At 33.2% G+C, this 23,771-nt stretch overlaps 1 protein-coding gene across 1 annotated transcript in view; it reads left to right on the top strand.

Moving 5' to 3' along the window:
* The window catches only part of LOC145312216 (potassium voltage-gated channel protein Shab-like), a 70,711-nt gene that overhangs the window by 10,642 nt on the left and 36,298 nt on the right, over positions 1 to 23,771 (top strand). Inside the window, exons 5-16 of the mRNA XM_080151439.1 lie at positions 3,681 to 3,743; positions 4,259 to 4,312; positions 5,837 to 5,908; positions 6,539 to 6,587; positions 8,842 to 8,897; positions 12,080 to 12,163; positions 13,533 to 13,568; positions 14,294 to 14,363; positions 14,873 to 14,916; positions 17,270 to 17,324; positions 18,435 to 18,528; positions 19,259 to 19,353. Of these exons, the coding sequence (XP_080007565.1) occupies positions 3,681 to 3,743; positions 4,259 to 4,312; positions 5,837 to 5,908; positions 6,539 to 6,587; positions 8,842 to 8,897; positions 12,080 to 12,163; positions 13,533 to 13,568; positions 14,294 to 14,363; positions 14,873 to 14,916; positions 17,270 to 17,324; positions 18,435 to 18,528; positions 19,259 to 19,353 (772 nt within the window). The remainder of the gene's footprint in view (positions 1 to 3,680; positions 3,744 to 4,258; positions 4,313 to 5,836; positions 5,909 to 6,538; positions 6,588 to 8,841; positions 8,898 to 12,079; positions 12,164 to 13,532; positions 13,569 to 14,293; positions 14,364 to 14,872; positions 14,917 to 17,269; positions 17,325 to 18,434; positions 18,529 to 19,258; positions 19,354 to 23,771) is intronic.

The following is a 23,771-nucleotide window of genomic DNA, read 5'->3' as shown; positions in this document are numbered from 1 at the left end:
TGTATCATTCACCTCTGGCGGACCGTTTGGCCGTTATTTGTCGCCGAAATCGCGATTTTTTGGCGATTTTACCGTTTGCAAGGTTTTAACGACCATTTTTTAGGGGAAGGAGTCATCCAATCAAGATAGCTCTGAAATACTTTTCATTTGCAAATTAAATTGGCTACATTTCATGTGAAGTAAATTTTTTTGTGCGTCCAACCGTTTTTGTTCCAGTTGAAATTTTAAAAAAAGGAGAACAATTACTAATTACACCAACCCCATGAAATGTATTTACCCCCCACAAGAAACAAGTTTGGGTGAAATAATTTTTTAAGCCGCAGGCTCCAAATTATCTTATTATTGATTATAACACTATAATTATGAACTAGCAGCTGTGCCCCTAGCATCTAGGGGCTTATATTCGGAGGGCACAAAAATAGCTTAAAACCATACCCAGACTTATTTGAAAAAGATTAAATAGCCTAAAACCTTCTCAGAGCCTTTAAGAGTCTTCACTGTAAAGTAGAACCATATCGGTTTAGCAGTTAGCGAGATCCTTCGGTACATACAAAAAAAGCTTATTACTTTATATTATAGGATTATATTATCTTACCATATTTATGCATAATAATTATGATTATTCAGTTATAGTATTATAAGTATTAATTATCATATATAACCTATTACAAATCAATCAATAGATTATATTACATAACCTATTTTAAATCTATCAATAATAACTCATATTAATTATCATTATCTTTTTATTACTTATTGTTTATGATTTTATCATTATTAATCATATAAAATATCCTATTACTAATTGATCAATACTTATTCATATTGTTATAATTTTTTTTTATAATGTAGTAACTATCACCATTTCTAAATTACTTTATTTGATTATCAAATGAACTACCTAACCTAATACATATCTTATAGTAATTTTTATTACTTTTTAGTTTATAAATAATTGCTAGAGATGAATAATAAGTATTCAGATTTACAAAGTAATAATCATTAGAGATTAATCAGATAATTAAAAGATAAATTAAAAATTACCAAGTAGTAAATATCAGTGATTGAAATGTGGAATTAATTATCAAAATTTTGATGTACTAACAATTAGTGTTTAATTAGTTTTAAAATTACAAGAAAAAAATAATTATAATTAAAAAGTAATAATTTTTAAATTTCAACTGGAACAAAAACGGTTGGATGCACAAAAAAATTTACTTCACATGAAATGTAGCCAATTTAATTTGCAAATGAAAAGTATTTCAGAGTTATATTGATTGGATGACTTCTTCCCCTCAAAAATGATCGTTAAAACCTCGTGGACGGCAAAATCGCCAAAAATTGCGATTTTGGCGGCAAATAACGGCCAAACGGTTCACCTGTGGCGGATAATGCGTAAGTAAAGAAATGTCCGCCCCAAAAAGTTGTACAAACTTGCTTTTGTATGTCAATCCCAAAAAACAACTCCCTGCATGAGTTTTGGCCAAAAAAACGAAAATCGCTACTTTTTACGGTTGATAACTATCAAATCCGGCTTTTAGTCGGCCACCTGTTAAAAGCTTTCTGGCCAGCCGTACGGCCTTGATGATATATCCCTGGAACCGCCAGGGTATGTAGAATTTTGGTTCAGAAAAACATTTAGACCTTCTGATTGCAATTTTGTTGGATATGGCATGTCTTAAAGACCATAGTCAACCTAAATTCTGAAATGTATGTATAAATCCATCAAATTTTTAGGATTTACCAACATTTTTCAAATTGACATAAGTTTGTCAATTTTTAACCTTTTTTCACATTTTAAGTTGCTAAAATTATCTTCATTACCTAAGGTTTTTGGTTTTTGAAAAATTATTAATGAAAAATGTAATTTTAAGCATATTTTTTAAAATTTTAGATGAAATTTTTATTTTTAAAATTTTTTTGGGGGGCCGGAAATGGCCGGAAACCGGTCAAAAGACCGGATTTTAACCATTTTTTCAACTCTAGGGGTCATATCCAGTGTTAAGGAATTCAGATCAGACCTTAAAGCAAAAATCATCATTGGGGCGTACCCAGGAGGGGGCTTGATTTACAGATACCCCCTAAAAACCGGAAAAAAACCGGTTTTTTATAAAAATCCCGGCCGGTTTTGGCCGGATCCGGCTCAAATTTTGCATGGAGTCATCCTTTGGTATTCCACACAGTTGATACTTGATCTGGCAAGATCCCAGAAAAGTGTGGTATATCTGGGGGGGGGGTTTCCATCTCATTTTCTGTGTGTGAAAGATAAAGAGCCCAAACTGCTTGACTTTTTAAGTATGGGTATGACACATAACTGAGAGTTGGAATTTTTTGAATATCTCCATCCTGGCGGGCACAGGATGCCAGCAAACCTGGCAGGGTCATCCAGGTAAAGAGCAAAAATATTTTTTTGACTACAACAAAGCATTTTATCATACCAAAATACTAAAAAATCCTCTAGTAGTACATCCTTATATAAAATACAGGTGTTCAATCCTGCAGGTCCTAATCCTCCAGGTCTCCAGAAATCTTTAAAAGGCTCCTGTGGCCGCAATTTTAAACTTAAGCTTTTCTTACATGTCTACATAACGTATTAAGATTTCATGAAGATCCGAAGACCTAAAAACAAAGGTTGTTAAATAAAAGGGTGAAGGAAGCGAAAATTGACTTATAAAAGGTCGGAAATTCATTATCAAATTTAGCCCTCTAGCTCTAATAGGAACTGAGATAATAAGGGGGGGCGTTGAACGCCCCCCCCCCCTTCCCCGACCGATTAAGGTGCGGCAAGGGGCCCGACTGTAAAGGGTTAAAATCTGGGTAAATTGTATATCATACTGGTGGTGAAGCTACTCTGTAGCTAGGTAATTTTCTTAGGCCTATCATTATTTCACTCACACCGTATTAGTACTTTAGCTCATAAGGTTTATTGATTCTTTAACATTTTTATAATGATACTTTATCTTTTTTATTAAAAAAAAGATTATCATGAGCTGTATTTCCTTGAAGCTGAATATATTGGCCTACCATTAGTCAATTAAAATGTGTAATGGCCTGCCATTAGTAATTTAGCCGGCGTATCGGCCTAATATTGTTCATTTCTTTTGCACGGCGTCAATTTTTTACAGGCACTATAAGAATCTTCGAGTTTTAAACCGTTTTAATCTGAAATTTAACAAAATAATTCTTATTGGCCATGATAAAGCTGTCCATAAACAGATCTTCTTAATCTTTAGTCTTTACTAATTTTTTGTGTGATTTATCAAGCTCTCCCTTTATGGATGTTGTCATGCTTGTTTAAGTTTTCCATATAATGAATAAATTTTTGAAGAGAAGTAACAGAGTAAGTTAAGCATTCTAAATCCTTGTAATAAAATAAAAGGTAAATGTATTTCTTTCAGTATGTACAAATGATCTCGATAACCGCTCAACCGATATGGTTCTCCTTTACATTGTATCCTCTCATAGGTCCTGGGAGAGTTTATATGTATCTATGGATAGGGTACCACCACCATCCTAAGAGAAATCGCCAAAATAAAAGAAATAAAGCGCCGCCTATTGGATATTTTTTGATAAATAGCTGATCTTGACAAATATTGAAAAGAATGCATTATATGTGTCCCTAGAAGCCTTTAGGGGCGTAGCCACTAGTTAAATTTAAAGTGTTGAAATAAAATATCTAGTATTCTGACCCCTCTGTACAATTATGGCCTCGCTGAAAACAGCCAATCTTCATTTTTGAAAAGGTAGGTTATTTTCCAGTATGGCTTCGAAACAGATTAATTATTAATATCTCTTGGATTAGAAACGTTCTAAGTATACTGAAAAATCGTATAACAGACAGTTTTCCCCGAATGTTGAAATAAAAATAAAAAAAATAATACCAGTTTTGTTATTTAGCTCTTCGTGGCTAACAAAACTGGTTTTAATCTTTTAATTTTAATTTTGATATTTGCGGAAAGCTGTCTATAATACAATGAGATAACTATTCTAATACCTAATATATATTCTTTTAATCCAAGATTAAAACATATTATTTTGAGCCAAGCTGTTGTAAAATCACGCAACCTTGTCTGTTTCATTTGAAGAAAATATAAAACCATTTTTTATTTCATTACGCTTTTTAAATACTTGTAGCACAGACTTTTTATTACAAGGCTTATGTGTAGGATCTTACAAAGCTCAAAAATAAAAAAAAACATTAAAAAGCTCAAGGATTTTTTCTTCAGATAAAAAACAACAATAATGAATATGATTGCAGGTCCCTACAGAAATCAGTTTCCAACAGAAAAATAGTACCTAGTGTTGATTCGAGGTAGGCATGCAATGTTATCTAGTTTTCTTCTTATTAGCAATAGCGGCTACGCTTCTAGGGGCCTCCTGGGACACTTGAGGGAAGGGGAAGGGGCATTCGACCCTCATAAATTTTAGTGTATAAAGAAGTAAAATAGTTATAAACATTTCCTGGGCCAATAAGAAGCTTTACTGTAAAGAAGGATCATATCGGTCCAGCTATACAAAAGTTCTGTTACTAGGACTAGCGATTGCGACCCTAGCATCTAGGGGCTCTGTATTTGGAGAGCTAGGAAAGGGCAAAAAATAGTCAAAAACTATCCCAAGATATTAATCTCGAAATAAAATAGCCTGAAACACAAACAGACATACATCCTTTTACTTTTATAAAATCACTATCTAAAACATATATAACTTTGTATTTAAAACATGGATGACAGCATACATAAGTAGCGAAGCTCAGAAATTATGAATATATTTACCATATACCAGTGTCATCCTATATATTTGATGAAATAGGGAAATGACGAAAACTTCAAAATCACGCAACCTTTAAATCACGAAAAATTAAAAATCTAGGAATCGATCTAGCACCACAATATATACACAAATCTTAATGAAACTTGATGGAAATATGTAGACTATTAGCATATTCAATCCCTGATAATTTCAGCCGTAAGTTTTGAATAGGAATTGAGAAAACAATAGAAAACCTAAAAATCTAGGAATCGATCTAGCACCCCTATTAATAAAAAAAATCGTAATAAAACTTAAGGAAAATATGTAAAATGTAAATTTAAGCAATCCCTGAAAATTTCAGCCCATTATCTTAAAAAGGAGTTGAGAAAATCAGAAAAACATGAAAATGTAGGAATCGATCTAGCACCCCAAATGACAGACGGTTGGACAAAACAATGTATAGATTAGATGGGCATATGTTATAAGAATCTTCACTAAAAATTTCAGCTGTCTATCTTTTATAGGAGCCGAGAAAATCACGTTTCCCCCACTTTGTCCCAGACGGACGGACGGACAGACGGACGGACATTTCGAATTATAGAGTAGCTTCGCTACTAAAAATAGAATATACGTTGATGTCATAGAGGGGAAAATTGTCATCATTTTAGGTTGCTAATATTGTCATCTTTATGGGTCAATTCGTTCATCCAATGATAGGGGGTGGGTGGGATGGGGAGGGGAGCACTATTATTTTAGGCAGCTACGAGTTTCACCAAATTAGAGTGCGTAATAAGCTGGTGTAATGATCCAAGTGATTATAAATCCATTGAGAAAAAAAAACATATCTATAGTATAGATGTTTATACAGATAACTACCTCCCTTACTTTTTCAAAGACCTCTTTTGAGTTTGTCTGCTTCTAAATTATTTTCTGCTGCTTGGTTGTGTTAATATAAGCGACACAATTGGTTGATTTTTAATGACCCAATAGAAAGGTTGCACAAGGTGGTTGCAATGGGGAGATACAATTATTTAACCCTTTATCCCTCTAACTCTAATGGTAAAAATGTGTTATGTATTTCTTTTAGACAAGTAAAAGACCCGCAGGAGCCCCATGTACCTGAAACTATTCCTGATCCCTTCATCCTTGGAAAATCTAGGCAATCATACGTACACATCAGGAATCTGAAAAGATAAGACAATGACCGATAAATGGATGTACATCCCCATTGATTATACACAAAATTACCCCTTCTGTAAATTGAAATTTGGGATTGAAACGTTTGAACCAACCAATCAAAATTCAATAAATGTCCCCAAGGAGAACAAATAGGAAAACGTTATTGTATAACTTTGGGGACTAGTGTAATATACAGCCCATTGTCTCCTCCCTCCCCGAATTGTTATAGAGTTATATTTTGCTTTCTACATTGCATTGTAACAAAAGTTCTTGCAAAGTTGGAAATCTAAATCATCCTACAATAAACATTAGAGCTATCCGTTGGGGAAGAATGGTCGGACGGACAGATATCCAAATGTAGAAAGGCTTTTTTAGCATGACTTCGAAAGAGATTGATATTCGCTGGATTAGAACAGGTTCTTAACCATACTGAAAAATTATATATGGCATGGTATCACAGACAATTTTCCACAAATATTAAATAAAAAATCTAAAATTAAAACCAGTTTTTTAGCCCAGGCCTTCGGCCACACGGGTCTTGTTTAAATTTTATAATTTTTCAATTTGATATCCGCGGAAAGCTGTTTCATAGTTCGTATGATGTTGGCAGAGAGTATAACAAAACAGTAGTTCTCAATATCGGAGGAGAAAGACATGAGGTAGATAAGTTTACCAGGAGCGCAGCTACTCTATTATTAGGGAATGTATGTACGTTAGTCCGTTCGGAAGGTACACCACACCGTCATAATTCCACAATATTTTCGGTATTTTCCCATCTTTTCGATGTATAATGTGTAATAATTACCTTTTTTAGACAATACATTGCTATACAACATATACACATTTTTAAAGGCAAAGCTTTTCTGTACTTAGGGTCGGTCCGTCGACCGTCCGTAACGGTTAATATTTCTATTAATTTAGAATTAAGTTAGGATTGTCCTATCGATTTCAATAATCGTTTCCATAAAGTATGTTTATTTCAAACATACTGATTTTTGAATTTTTAGTTATTGTCCTCTCCATCCTATTCATATAATTTTTAAATAATGATTCCTTGGACAACAAAGTACAAAATTAAAATCGAGGCATCATTATAATCAAATCCTTAAGATGAACGTATGTCCTTTTACTGTATCCTGTATTTTTGTAATTTTGCCACAAGTTTATGTACATTTTGTTTAGACTTAGAAATGAATGTTCTGCTTATTAAGTTCTGACACTCTACAAGAGTTATGTTCGTTTGTCTTTCTTCTGATTTTAGTTATATGGATGTTGGTATCTTTGTTAAACAATATCTCTACCTAAATTTTATATAATCTTACTTAATGATCAAATAATATATTGTTGAACAAGGATGACAACGTAAATGCGAAGAACTGAAACGGTAGGACAAACGGACATTAACACTTGTATAATGTCAGAACTGAATAATGAATATAAATGTATAAGAGTCGAAGCAAAATTGTAAGTAAATTTGTTGAATAACTGCTTGATACAGGATAATGTTTATGTACATTATAACATTGACTTGAGCATAGAGATGCTTCGCTTATAACATTATACTTTGTTGTCCCAGGAATCAATTTACCAAAAATCAGCTCAATCGGATAATTAGATCACATGAAAAATTGTTCTTAAAAAAGTAAAAAAACAAAATGTTAAAATTGGACGTACGGACATTCTGGTAATGATTATAGAGTTGATACGATTTCTAAATCATACCTAACTACTAAAGGAATCACCATGCAAAGTTTGAAATCGATGGGACAATTCTAACATGCAAAAATCAACGAAAAAATCTATCAGTTACGGCCGGACCGACCCTAATTATAGAAAAGCTTCGCTTTTAAAAATAGAACAATTCTATCACAAAGGATTTAAACAGTGTAATCAATGCAAAATAATGTGTGAATCAATCCTTCCAACCAGGGATGTAAAGGGATAAGACAATGGCCGGTAAATTGATGTACATTCTCAATGATGATACTCAAAATTACCAATTCTATAGATTATAATTAGTTTGGACACTCAACTTAAAAAAAAACAACCAACCAAAATCCATAAATAGTCTCCAAAATTGTCAAGGACATGAGTAAGAAGACTTAATCATAAAACCTTGGGGACTAGTGTAATAAATAGCCCATTGTCCCCTGTCTCAATGCCTCCTAACCATCACTGACACCCGCATAGTAATACCACAAATCCTGTTAGGTGCAAATTTTGGCTGCAAAATCTTATTTCCAAATTATGTCTATTATATAATTTTATGTGGTAGATGGTTCGAATTCTTACTATAAGTATAACTATCCTATTATATAAATTTTCAAGGTTTTTCTGTCTGAAGGTTAAGACTTCAATCATAATAAACAGATTGAGTTCTCCATTTTAGGGAAGCTTTACATAGTTTCCGGGATGGTTAATTAGGCTATTCTTATTTTCAGAATTAATTCTTGGGATGGTTTTAGGCTATTTATTAAACTTAGAATAAAAAGCCTCTAGATGGTAGGGGCGCAACCACTAGTTTATAATAATCCATTAGGAAGGATCAAAGTAGAATATTTAAGGATCTTAAGAAATGAGAAAATGGACAATAAATTAACATCCCCAATAGTGATAAAAAAAATTATCCCTTGGCTACTTTTGAGGACATTTTTTAAGCAGTACAAGTCTAAAGAATAAAATTTAGCGACCTGAATGAAAACATAGAAGAGATGATATAACAAAATTAGGTTCTTAGATCTTCCCAATTCACACAAATTTCTAATTTCTAAATTTTTCCAATATTTCCTCAAAATGAGTTTTAAAATGCAAATATATCAGAAACATTAAAGGAATTTTGAAAATTTAAACATATGAAAAAATCTATATTGTTTCAAAAAAAATTTATTTATGTTTTATGATTTTATCTTTCAGGTTTCTTGGGCGCTTTTAAATCAAATGCCACAGACAAGATTGGGTAAACTTTCCAGGTAAAATTAGTTATTTATCACATCGTATTATAGACAGCTTTCCGCGGATATTAAAATAAAAAAACTAATATTAAAACCATTTTTTGCCCAGAGGGACCGTAGACCCGGGATAACAAAACTGGTATTGATTTTGTTTTAATATTCGTAGAAATTTGTTTGTTATTGATGCCTTACATGATTTTTCAGTATGGCTTAGAACCGGTTCTAATCCACCAGATAATAATCGGTTTCGAAGCTATGTCTGAAATAATTTAATTTGCATACATTGAGTGTTCTAAAAAGCTTAAGTCTGTAAACAGTGGCGTGCGAACCGAAGGGGGAATTTGGGGCAATCGCCCCCCCCCCCCACCCTAGCGACCAAAACGCCCCCCCCCCTGCTCACCCCTAGCCACCGCCCCCTGCCCTCCCCCCCAAATGTTGAAAAATGCCCCGTTTTGCCCCCCCCCCGCTGGTCAACAAAAATGCCCCTTTTTGCCCCCTACCCTACAAAAAGCAAAATTATGCCAGTTTCAAAAAAAAAGAAATACTCCAAAAACATTTTTTTGGCGCTCGTGGCGTCCGGTCAAAGTCGGTTAAGTGGAACCAAATTTAGAAAAAATTATAAATAAATCTTAATTTCTACATTATAACTTTTGTGTATAAGGTAGAAACCTAAAATTTTTTTGGTGAATACTTAGATATCAATGACCTTCTGAGAAAAGTGGTGTTATGACCGTTTGACCGCTCCATGACCGACTTTATGACCGATTTTTGTCCGGCTTTTACTACAGACATATATCATGAATATCATGGCTTCTATTACAGCTAGAGACTTATACATTTTTTTGGTAAATCCTTGAGCAACAATAAACAGATAAAAATATTAATTGGCGCCGCCAACCGCCGTTTTACCGCCGTAACCGCCGAAAATGGAGGTTTACGTTATTTGCCGTTTTTCGGCGATGATCAGAAAAAGTATTTTTTTTTGTTATGATAAATAAAAGTTCGTCCTAAAATTTGGTCATCCTAGCTGCAAAATTATCCTAGATGCGGCTAAGGAGCGGTCTGACCGCTAAGACTAGAAAAAGTAACTTTCTCTAAAAATACACATGAACCACCAGAAAAAAAATTTTATGTCTCTAATTGTAACAGGAGCCAAAATTGACCCCCCCCCCCCCCCCCCCGATCTATTAAGGTGGGAATTGGGGCCCGATCTGTAAGGGTTAAATAATGGATACTAGGGGCGCAGCCATAATGATATCATTTGATAATGATATCACATGTATTATAATCATATTGATTGATAAAATTGTAAGAAAAGTGTATTATAATCATATTGATTGATAAAATTGTAAGAAAAGTGTAAGAAAAAGAAAAGAAACAAACCAAGATTATTGAATAAAAATCAAGCTTGTTCTAACTTTAGTAACATATAGCCAGGGATACAAGTATAGGACAATGAACGATAAATAAATCTTCCCTAGAATTATTCTACATTTGGTATCCTGCACATTGGGGATAATGCTTATCAATATGCCATGGTCCCCTCCTTCCCTGAAAAAAACCATAAAATATTATGGTAATGTATTATTTTCAATAAAAGTAAAAGTTGTGTTTGAATCTATCATCGGAAAAGTCTTTTATAGTCCCTCAGAGATTAATCATACAAACAGATTTCTTACATACAGAAAAACTTTTATTATAATAGATCTTATTCTATAGAATGAGAAATGGCACAGTTAACCTTAGCAAAAATTAGGGTTTTTACAGTGTTTTGTTCATTCCCTCAAAATGCAACGAAAAAAAAAATACAATAAGGGGGAGGATGTAGTTTAATTTCCTTCTTTGATGACCCCTGCAGGGGATATTAACCATAAGGGTCAATAACCTAACCCTGCAAGCTACCCAAAAACTAAACACAATGAAATATACCACACTCTAGCCCTTAGGTCTCTTATTTTTAATTATATGGGGGATGGGGTTTTTACTCGATTAGGCACTTTGAAGAGTTTTTTTTCCCTGTATTTAAAGGTAAAACTCTCTGTACAATATACTTATTCAAAATTAAATCTTATAGCTTTTTCATCCAAGAAATGGAGTGTTTGGAATGCCAAATATCAAAATTATAATAGAAAAGGGTCATACACTTGAAAATTTTAATTCTTTAGTACACATATATACAACACACCCTTACTATCTTTATACAAAAACAATATTTTGCTTTAGTGAACTGTGGTGAAGTTAGGAAGAAGTTATCATGAATTTTCATTACAAACTTATATGGAAACAAATTACTATCCTATTAAATAAAGTAACACGGTTTTTTGGTGAAGTTTAAGATCCCGGCAATTGCTTACTAGAATTTTAATATTCAGAGAAGTAATAAATCTTCTTTATAATATAAAGATAGATTTCTTTGTCTGTAGCGAAGGATCTCGCTAACTGCTGAACCGACATGGTTCTTTTTTACAGTGAAGCCACTTATAGGCTCTAAGATGGTTTTAGGCTACTTGATTATTAAAAATAAGTCTGGAAATTGTTTTAAGCTATTTTTCTGCCCTTCAAATATAGAGCCCCTAGATGCTAGGGGCGCAGCCGCTAGTAATTAATTATAAAGAAATAGCATTGGAACAAAAAACATTTATATTATATAAATTTAAGCTTTTCCTCAAAATCCCATATACATTTTTTACAAATTATCTCTAAATGAAAAACCTTTTTTCCACTCTAGTGGTAAGTTTTTTTTTTGTCTGAAGCTAAAAAACTCGAAAATGCTGGACCGAATAAATTGTAATTTTCAGGGAAGCTTTATGAATGTTTTCGAGTGTTAAAGGTTTGTCCTTGTCCTTCCCTAAATGCTAGGGGTAAAGCAATTAGTAACTAGTAACAAAGGACAGCTCATTTTAAATGTGTCAATAAAAATAGTAATGTTCAATAACTATGAACCAAAATTACTTTAGATTATTCAGATTTATTTCTAAACAATAACAACAAAATACAATTGATATGCATAACATTTTGGGCTTAATAGTAGCTTAGTATCCACGTGGACATTCACCTACTATTGGGGATAATTTTTTGATATTCATCTACCATTTGGGAAAAATATTGATATTAAACTACTATTGGGGGGGAAAAAATTTAAAACAATTCTTTTAGATTTTGTAACAAAAGTCTTGATATAAAATCTTATCTTTGTTTAGAGCTCGAACTCACGAAGAAATTATGGGACTGGTGGATTTTTATTCATTGATAGACAATGAATATTTCTTTGATAGACATCCCAGGTAATTAGATTACAACTAATTTAATAATCATATTTTTCATTCGCAACAGGGGTCCAGGGAATTGGCATTTAGTAAACAAACTAGATTAATGAAGCAGCTTATCGTGCATAATAAAAAAATGACGTCATACGATACAAATGACCAATGTGAATGATTGGCCAGTATACTTTGTAATTGATCAATGTTAAAATGTATACTGGCCTGATTGAGCAGTGGTAAAATGTATACTGGCCTATCATTGGTCATTTGTATTGTATGACGTCATTTTTTATTAGGTACCATTAGCTGCTTTAAAATTTATGTTTATTGTTTACAAATTAGAATAAAACATTTTGGATATCATTGTGAAGAGAGGGGAAAATGGAATCATACATTACCTTACAAATTAGAGTAGAACAATAGATAGGGAAAGGGCTAAATAACTGTATGTCCCCACCCCAAGGACCTTGTGCCGACTTTCAATTGAGTTTTTGAAAATTAACCAATAGCGTTGGGAATATAAACATAGGTAAGTCGCTACAAAAGATCAGAAAGCAATTTGCTTCCAGATGAAAAAAGTCCCAAACAGAGGGATACTTGAAGTTGTCTGGTTATACATCTATATTTATAGATTTATTTCTTACAAAACGTAATCATATTTGTAATTTATAGCGACTTGGCTGTGTTTGACTGTATGGATTGATATACAAAGACCCAATTGAAGGTCGGCACAGGGTCCCCACCTCGTGGACATAAATTTATTTAACCCCTGTCCCCTCTATTCTATTACTTTAATATTGTCTCTGCCATTCCTGTATATTTTATATAAAGAATATACTTTCTGATTACATAACTGAATATGATTTTCTTGTGTAACTTTTTCTTTTTGTCAATCTTAATATAAACATTCAGCTATAACATTGATAAAGCTTCGTAAACCATCTTACCTTGGAGAAATCGCGCATGCAGCCGCTGAATACAAGAAACTGCTGCAGCTGAGGCTTACTTGGGCTAAGGGATACTTGCAGCTGAGGGTGACTGCGGCTGAATTAAAATTTGATGGCTGTGGTAGGAGACGGGCTGTATTCAACAAATGGGATACTAAAAAATTAAAACCATTACTTAAGTGATAAATAAATTTTCTCGTATTCATTCAAATACGGTGGACAGGAACCGGTTCTCATCAATACGAAAAAACTATGTCTAGCATCGTATTATAAACCGCTTTCTACGAATATAGAAATATACAATCATAAGATTAAAACCATTTTTTTAGCCCGTGCCTTCGCCACCTCGGGGCAAAAAAACTGGTTTTAATCTAATAATTGTACATTCTATATCCGCGGAAAGCGGTCTATAATACAATGAAAGAAATAACTATTATATTTAGATCTTTCAAGACAATACTAATGTACTACAAAACAGGAAACCAAATATAGATACATAATTATATTTGTCAATTATTTGATATCAAAGACATTAATAAATCTAATATTTTAAAAATTAGGATCTCCATATCTCTATTAGAGGTTTTCTTTCCTACTTCACATCTCCTTCATTTTTATGACGTCATATGGGTGATTTTTAACACACTTTGGTCTTTGTCATAGGGTTTCATAATTTTTAATTATGAAACATAATTTTTGGATCTACTGCAGTTCACGATAAAATATTGCTCGTAACGAATATTACCAAAAATCTATGAGTTTTAAAGTCTGCTAGCTGCTAAACGGCTGAACGTACAGATCATACCAGCACACTATTTTAAGCGGTATAAGAAGGCCTACAAATAATCTGAAATAGCCAAGATCTAATGATGATTCCAGATATTCCAGATTATTTGTAGGCCTTCTTATGCCGCTTATAACAGTGTGCGGGCATGATAAGTACGTTCAGCCGTTTGACAGCTAGCAGACATACATACATTTTAATTGTCCAATGGTAGGACGGTATGATGTCATTTTTAGAATCGAAGCTTTTCTATAATTAGGGTCGGTCCGTCCGTAACGGATAGATTTTACAATAAAAGGCTGGGGGGGGGGGGGTTGTTAGGTTAGGTTGGGTTATATGGGTATTGGGTAGCCCCGCAGGGTTGGGGCACCAAAACTTATTGCTTATAACTGAAATAATTTGGTTTCAATGTGAACTAGGCTATCTTCACATCATTGATGAGATGTGTATACAAGCATTCAGCGAAGATCTTCAATACTGGCAAATAGCGGTATGTTTGCATTAGGTCCTAGGACAAACGCAGGAGTGACAAACGTCGTAGTGAACACTTAACCTAACCTAATCTGTTTTAAACCATCTTATAGGTTTTTTTAAAAAGTGCCTTACCCCTATTTTAAATTCATATCTTAACCTAACCTAACCTGTATATAAGTACACACTTACGTTTCAGACACTCCTGCGTTTGTCCACTCCGACGTTTGTCACTCCTGTGTTTGTCCTGGAACCGTCATTAAATGATTGATTGTCCATAATTTGTTACTGTTCAAACCTAACTCGAAATGTAGTAGTCTTTTGTATAGCTACTCTGTAGTCTATAAGGAAAAAATTCATTAACACAACAAGCAAATGAAAGATATGTGTTTTATGTTAATATCAAATGACTACTCTATATCCATTAGTCTACTAGACTGTGCAGCAATATTTCATATGCCATTCTTGTTTTTGTAAATATACTTTTAATTATTAAAACTTCGTAACATGAAATATAATTTTTTTCAGGATTTGTGGATTGAAAGCTGTTGTCAAAATAAGTACATGACCAGGTAATATTTAATCAGAGAGTTCATTTTGCACGATTTAGTGTAAAAATAACCAAAAAAGTAATAAAAATAGAAGCTATAAGTGCCTATAATGTAATACATTACAAATGACCAATGTTAGGCCTATACACAGACTAAATTACCAATGCAATGGTAGGCCAGTATACATTTTAATTGACCAATGGCAGGCCAGTATACAACTTAATTGACCAATGGTAGGCCAGTATGATATCATTTTTTATAGGTTCAAAAAATCTTTAAAAAATACAGTGCAAGAATCATATTTCCCGTATCGCTTCGAAACCGATTAACATCCAGCTGATTAGAACCGGTTCTCAGCAATACTGCAAAATCATGTATAAAACTGTATTACGGTTAATTTTCCACGAATATTAAAAATCATAAAAATCAATACCAGTTTTTCAGCCTAGGCCTTCGACCCTCGGGTCTAACACAACTTTATTAATTTATAATTTTTTATTTTAATATCTGCAGAAAGCTGTCTTTGATCGTTGCGATAAATAACTGTTTTTGCAATCATTTTCGAGTTACTACGCTTTTGGGATCATGTACATAAATAATTTTGGAGGTTTTTAAAGCAAATGGAACAGACAAAACCAAATATTTGCTTCAAAAACTTAAAACTTAAAAGTCTGCAGTTTAAACCTTTATGAGACTATTAATTCTCTCTGCACTTATATATTCTCATGCAGGGAGTGAGGGGACATTGGACTGTAAATTATAGCACCCTCAATGCATTTGTAAAAACGCTTCTTGACTGGCATATTGGGTGTACTTTATTAGATACAAGCTAATACGCCCCAGAGGCCTCCAGAGCGGCGATTTTTCTTGGAAGGTTGGTGGTAACCTCCCTCAAAATAATTATAAAGCTTTCAGTTTCTAAGAGAAGCTACCGAAATGGTAAAGGAGAACCATATCGGTACATACAGTCACACACACAAAGACATCCTGTCATCTTTATATAAGGATTCCATTGGTTGTACAAAACTCTAATGTCTAAACTTTTTCACCAGCTATTTTTATCTATGAGGAAGTAGTTTTATTGATCGTAATTAGGGGTATACACAAAATGATCGTCTATTGTCTTATCCCTTAGGATCCCTGATTCGCTAGCCATGCACTTAATGTTAATCTGAGCTATTATTTCTAATTATCATCATTGAGGTAAACATTCACAGTTGGCAAGCAAGTTTTTTCTCTCTAGACAAGGACAATAATTTCATACATAGCGCACAAATAACTAGCTAATGGCAATTGTGAAATACTTATGATGTAACAGGATATGTCTGTGTTGTCTGTTTGTAACAAAGGATCTCGTTAACCGTCAAACCTATATGGTTCACCTTTGATAAAGAACTTCTCATAGGTCATGGGAAGGTTTATAAATTTTATGGGAGGGGTAACACTACTCTCCCAAGAGAACAAGAAAATGACCACTAGAACTTTTTTCTATTCTTCTTTTCAAAACTAAAATTAAACTGTGGGGTACTTCTAGAGGCCTCTAGGAGCGTAGCCGCTATTAATATATAAATAGATGTACGTCTTTTATCTACTTTTCTGTCAGGATCTTGAAGACCACTAAAACTGATTAACTCTTAAATACAAAGCCTCTATATGCTAGAAGTTTAAAATTAATGAAGTTTATGTTTCTTGTTATCAAATAATTTGTATTAAAAAAAATAAAATTTAGATTCAAATTACTGAGAGAAAAAAAAGGTCGGACCTACCTTACTTTTAGAGTAAATGTTCTAATAACTAAAAAGTACTGAATTATGCATGACTGAAAGCTTTTTTAAACAAGGATGAAAACATCTATAAAAGTGAAGCACTGACACGGTGGGACAAACGGACATTAACACTTGTATAGTGTCAGAACTGAATAATCAGAATATAAATGTATAAGAGACGAAGCAAAATTGTAGGTAATTTTTTTAAATTTTTACTATAAAATTGATAATGTTTATGGACATACTTACATTTTTAAGACTTGATTATAGTGTTGCTTCGCTTATAACATTATATTTTGTTGTGCCAGGAATCAAGTTACCAAAAATCAGATCAATCGGATGATTAGATCACATAAAAATTTGTTGTTAAAAAGTAAAAAATTTACATTTTTAAAATGGACGTACGGACATTCTGGTAATGATTTTAGAGTTGCTACGCTTTTCAAATCGTACCTAATTACTAAAGAAATCACCATGCAGAATTTGAAATCGATAGGACAATTCTAACTGCCTAAATTAACGAAAAAAGCTATCCGTATCTGTAACGGACGTACGGACGGACTGACCCTAATTATAGAAAAATTCGCTTTTAAAATTATTTGTTTTAGGAAAGAACACATAGAAGAACAATTTAGAAAAGAAAAAGAAAACACAAAAGAGGAGGTTTGTCAAAAATCATATTATCCAGAGATGGAAAACTTTATCTAACAAGGATGACAACATCCATAAAAGCGAAACGCTAAAACGGTAGGACAAACGGACATTAACACTTGTATAGTGTCTAAACTGAATTATCAGAATATAAAAGTATAAGAGTCGAAGCAAATTTGTAAGTAAATTTGTTGAAAAACTTCTTGATACAGGATAATGTTTATTGAGTTTATGCACATACTTACATTTTTAGGATTTGATTATAGAGTTGCTTCGCTTAAAATATTGTTCTTTGTTGTCCCAGAAATCAATATACCAAAAATCAGATCAAACGGATAATTAGATCACATAAAAATTTGCTGTTAAAAAATTAGATAAATCAATATGCTTAAAATGGACGTACGGACATTCTGGTAATGATTATAGAGTAACTACGCTTTCTAAATCGTACCTAACTACTACAGGAATCAGCATGCAAAGTTTGAAATCGATAGGACAATTCTAACATGCCTAAATTAACGAATAAAAGCTATCTTTCTCGGACGGACGGACGTACGGACGTATGGACGGACGGACCGACCCTAATTATAGAAAAGCTTCGCTTTTAAAAATGTGTGTATTCCAGAAAGTGAGAGGACAATGGGCTGTTTATTACACTAGTCCCCAAAGTTTTATAATAACGTTTTTCTTATATGTTGGCTTAACAACTTACAAACGTACAAAATTATGATTGGTTGGTTTATTCAGTTAAGTGTTCAAACTTTCAACCACTAATTTTAATCTACAGAAGGGCTAATTTTGTGTGTCATCATTGGGGACGTAAATCAATTTGTCAGCCATTGCCTTATCCCTTTATATCCCTCTGTGTATAACCTTAAAGAGCTTGTAGAGCACTGGCTCCCCCTCCCTTACTTTCAATTTATTTTATACTCATTTAGAGTGAAAAACATCAAAAAGAAATTGGTACAATCTTAAGAATAAAGGTGATAGAAACACCTATGTGAAACCCTTTGTTTAAGTTAAACTGGAATTTTTAATAGGCACCAAAGTTGTCAAATAAGAAAACTAATGTAATGAACAGCCCAATGTCTCCTTCCTTCCTGTAATAAAATATATATTTAGGCAAAGGACAGCTGGGGGCGAGGCTGTTGTGGTCGGTACCAGCAATTTATCTGGGACATCATGGAGAAACCGGACACTTCATTGGCTGCAAAGGAATATTCACATTTGCTTTTTGAATTGCTTAAAAAGATTTCTTTACAGAGTAGCTTCTAATAGATCAAAGTAAGGTGTTTTTTTAGGGAGATTACTTTCATCCTTTCAAGACAAATCACCCCTAGAAGAACCCCAATCCCCTTCCAAAAAAAATGGGACATATCATTATAATACTAAAATTGTAAAAAGAGTGGCAACTAACTCCCCCCCCCCCCACTCATTCAATTAGTCATAGTAAAAAAGATACATTGCTTTAGTGTATATCTTGAAAAACATGTCAGACAGGCGGACATTTTAATTATAAAGTAGCTTTGCAACTAAAAAGATGTATGTATGTGTGTGTTTGTGTGTAGCCATTGATTCTTAGTGTTTGGAACTCTAGTCATGGAGAATGACAAGACACTTTTGTATCGCCACTAGGGCTATCAGTATCAAGCTCAACGCTCAAGTAACCTTTATTACCTTACCCAAATTAGGTCACCGTACTGAACGAAGCTCTCCGCAGTGGAGCTTGGGATAAGGGTTGTACAGATATTATATACGTGACTAATAAGTATCCAAACCACTCAATAATCTCCCTTCTTACACAACCAGGGGAAATTGCGTAAATGTATTCAACTCAGAAATTCGAGTTGCCACATGGGAACTTGAACTCGAACTAAAATGATTCATTTGTTTGGTGCATACAATTAACACTTAATAGAAACATGAAATATTACTAAACTGGAAGGTTGTCTCTATGGTATCAATCTTATTTGTGCTGGTGTCAACTGTGGCCATGGTTATCAACACACTCCCGGAGATGCAAGGACCGCCCAATGAAAAGGTATTATTTAAATGTATCCTATTATATAAAAAGTGCCGCCTAGCGGATATTTGTGGTAAACAGCTGATCTTGACATAGATTGAAAATAAAACATTTTACGTGGCTATATACATATAAATAAGTAAAGTTTTTTTTGTCTTTAAAAATGGTTGAGTTTTCCTTTTCAGGGAAGCAATCCAGAATAGCTTTAAGCTATTATTTTTTAGAATTAGTTCTTGGTATGGTTTTAGGCTATTTATATACTCTCCTGAAATCAGAGCCCATATTTGATTGGGGCGCAACCGCTACTATTTCAATATATAGTAAAACCGATGCATAAACTGAAAATAATAATTCAAGACAAACATAATTCAAGATTTAAAGTGTTCTAGCTTAACTAGATTTTAAAGTAGATGATTGTGTTATTTTGTGTCTGTAGCTAAGAATCTCGCTAGCCGCTGAACTGATATTTTGGGGGTGGTTACCAATTACCATCACCCTGCGAAGAAAAAAATCATTCCACCCCAAATTGAAAATGGGGATGGGAGTCAACATCCCCCCTGAGTAGTCTTAATAGTTCTTAGTTTGGCAGCAATAAAAAAAATATGTCTATAGAATTTATCAAGACATCTTTTTATTTGTAAAAGTTTAATACAGAATTTTGCATTTTTCTTATTTCTTAGTTTCAACTATACATACCATCAGGGACAGAGAGGGGACAATTAAGGACTGTTTATTACACTAGTCCTCAAAGTTTTAAAATAACGTTAAACAGCTTTGGTGACTTAATTGTATTTTGATTAGTTGATTCATTAAGTGTTCAAAAGTCAACTATTGAATTTAATCTACAGAAAGGGGTAATTTTGTGTATCATCACTGGGGATGCACATCAATTTATCGGCCATGTCTTATCCCTTTAGATCCCTGGTATTGTATACTTTGTCCAGACACTATACTGTTTGGATTTTACATTAAGAGATATAAGTTTTCCAGAATTTTAATGTAGGGAATAGATTTGAAATCTGCATCAAATTTTGAGGATTTTTTTATAAAATTCGTTTTTTGTAAAATTCTTTATCTAAAAGCGAAAATTCATTTTAAGTTAATTAATTTTGACCAATAGGATAGGTGGATTTTAAACTACCTGCGCTCTAATTGGTTAAATGATGTACGACATCCAATCAGAGCGCAGATTTTTTAAATCCACCAATCACAGATGCCAAAATTAATTAACTTAATTTGTATTTCCGCTTTTAGATAAAGAATTATACAAAAAACGAATTTTATAAAAAATCCTTAAAATTTGATGCAGATTTCAAATCTACTCCCTACATTACAATTCCGGAAAACTTATATCTCTTATTTTACATACACAAGGTCTTTCAGCAAAATTGTCCCATTTTAAAACAAGGATGAAATCATCCATGATAATTAGCTCTGATATTGTAGAACAAACGAACATTAACACTTGTAGAGTTTCAGAACTGAATAATCAGAATATAAACGTATAAAAGTCGAGAAAAAATTGTATGTAAATAAATCATTTGAGAAACTGCTTGAATAATGTTAATAACATACTTATATTCTTATGACTTGATTATAGAGATGCTTCACTTGTAACATTGTACTTGGTCGTCCTAGGAATCAGTATTGGTTGCTAAAAAAGTCAACATGTTTAATTAGACATACGGACATTCTGGCAACGATTATATAGTTGCTATCTGTTATAGGAATCATCATGCAATGTTTAAAATCGATAGGACAATTCGCTTTTAGAATTACCTAGCAAAGCTTTATGTTGACTTTGACAAAGCATTTAACCTCCATGTCAAATTTTGAATTATCCCACTGCACTGATTGATATTTTGCAACACCCCCCTCCCCTCTCCCATCACAAATAAAAAGCTAGGACATCCTTGTCAACCTGTTCAAACTTTCTATAATTGTAGGTCAATTTATCAATAAAAAGAAAGTATCTGAGCTTAAAATTATAAAAAAGTTTTAAGTAATTACAATTTTTAAAATTTCTATTAATATTTATTTTCCTATAATTGATATATGATAAATCATTATTTTAGTGCCTGAATAAAACATGCTGCCAACCTTACTTTTTTTTTAGATTCTAGACTCTAATGTTCTTTCATTATGTTCTTATGATCAAACATATGATTTAATTTAGACCAAGATTCGATCCTTTGAACTTACTGGCAACTAACTTCTAATAAAGTTTAATAAAAAACTCTAAAGTTGATTATACATATTCAGTAGCGGCTGCAAGCCTCAAGGGGCACTTGCGTTAAGAGGGAGGGGGGGTTGACTCTCCACTTAAAATTTTAGCTTAAAAAATAGTAAAAAAAACAAGGATAACAACATCCACAAAAGCGAAGCACTGAAATGGTAGGACAAACGGACATTAACACTTATATAGTTTCAGAACTGAATAATCAGAATATAAATGTATAAGAGTCGAAGCAAAATTGTAAGTAAATTTGTTGAAAAACTGCTTGATACAGGATAATATTTATGGACTTACTTACATTTTTAGGACTTGATTATAGAGTTGCTTCGCTTATAACTTTATACTTTGTTGTCCCAGGAATCAACATACCAAAAATCAGATCAATCGGATGATAAGATCCCATAAAAATTTGTTGTTAAAAAAGTAAAAAAAATCAATATGTTTAAAATGGATGTACGGACATTCTTGTAATGATTATAGAGTTGCTACGCTTTTTTAATCGTACCTAACTACTAAATGAATCACTATTCGAAGTTTGTAATCGATAGGACAATTCTAACATGCCTAATTTAATGAAAAAAGCTATCCGTTTGTGATGGACGGACGGACCGACCCTAATTATAGAAAAGCTTCGCTTTTAAAAATTTTTCCAGGGCGATTTATGTTGGATAAATCGAGCTACTCTCCCCCCAAAATAGTTAAATTACTTTCCTGGACTTAACCCATTAGTGCCGAGCGCCACTTTTATGGGCCGATCGAGCTGTAAGTTTCAGGGAAGCTTTATAATGGTCAAAACGGAATTCGTATTTTTTTGTTTTGCTCTAGTGGCGTGCACAGGAAAGTTGCAAAAAAACCCGGTTCGGCTTGGCCATAAATACCAACCAGGCATTAACACCCGTTTTTGGTGCTTTCCCCCAGTTTTAAAACCCGGTTGACCTGTATAAACCCGGTTATTTTGACCAAAAATCGAAAAATGTAATTTTTGAACGCCAAAAGTGAGATGAACACTTTTTAGAACTTTGATACGATCCGTAATTGAAAACTACACAACCACATGTAATCTAAAGAGCTACAAGTATAATAAGAAGCGATTTATTTCAAATTTAGTGTTTCGGCTATAGGTGCCGCCGTTTTCGGGTAAAAAAAACCGTTGCTCGAAGTTTTAAAAGACACACACTACAAAAAAAAGAACATATAAAATTTGGGTGTTACATATCAGAAAACGATCATAAAACTATTGGGTGACACCTATAGAGATTACTAGGGTTATTATGGTGGCTCAAACCCTTACTAATGACGTTAATTGTTATTTTTATTGGTTGAAAAGTTAAAACCGGGTAATAAAAACCGAAACCGAGCCGGGTTTTAAAATTTTCGGGTATGTATGGCCAAGCCGAACCGGGTCATAATAGGGCGTAAAAAAACGATAAAAAAATCATATAAAAAATAATAATTTGAATAAAACGAATTCACATATAGATGTACTTGTCAATAAACATTAGATTTCACGAAAAAAATCAGCGACTTTACTATAAAAACAAAAAAGTTAGAAGGGGTATTTTGAATTTCATGATTTTCAAATTTTGTTGAGCTATACTATAAAACGGAAGTAAGCTAAACTGCCTGCTCCAGGGGGAAATGAAAGCCAGGGTAGTAGAGGAGGGATTCATACTGAGAATGATGCAATTATGGAGCCGGAAACCGGTTTTTTTTCCATTTTTCGGAACCGGGTTTTAATGTCCGGTTCGGCACTAATGGGTTAATAGAAGCTTCACTGTAAAGATCTTTTTAACTACACACACAGACAGACATCAAATGAGTTATTTAAACCCATTTCTCATCCCTGTATCCCTGATAATGTAGATAGACAGCTATCCCCCTGAAAAGCTATCCATGTGAAAGATGTAAAGTATGGATATTTACATTTAAACGACAGTTGGAAAGTGAACTGTATATACATCTCCCTTCTAAGTTAATAGATATAGTAGATCTAGATACCTGCTTGGATAAATAAGAACATAATGGAAGAACAATCCGGCCATATTTTTGGTTAGAACGTGTACACATTTTGGTAAGAATAGGCATTTTTTTTTAAATTTCATCCTTGTAATAATCCAACAAAAAATATTCAAATTTTTGGGTCTAGCAGCACATCTAAGGGTAATAAACCTATTTACATCTCCCTTCTGAGTTCTTTGAA

Source organism: Acartia tonsa, chromosome 2 (assembly GCF_053477335.1).
Source record: "Acartia tonsa isolate MP-2025a chromosome 2, ASM5347733v1, whole genome shotgun sequence".
Taxonomy (NCBI): Eukaryota; Metazoa; Arthropoda; class Copepoda; order Calanoida; family Acartiidae; genus Acartia; species Acartia tonsa.
This window is presented reverse-complemented; position numbering and strand designations above follow the sequence as displayed.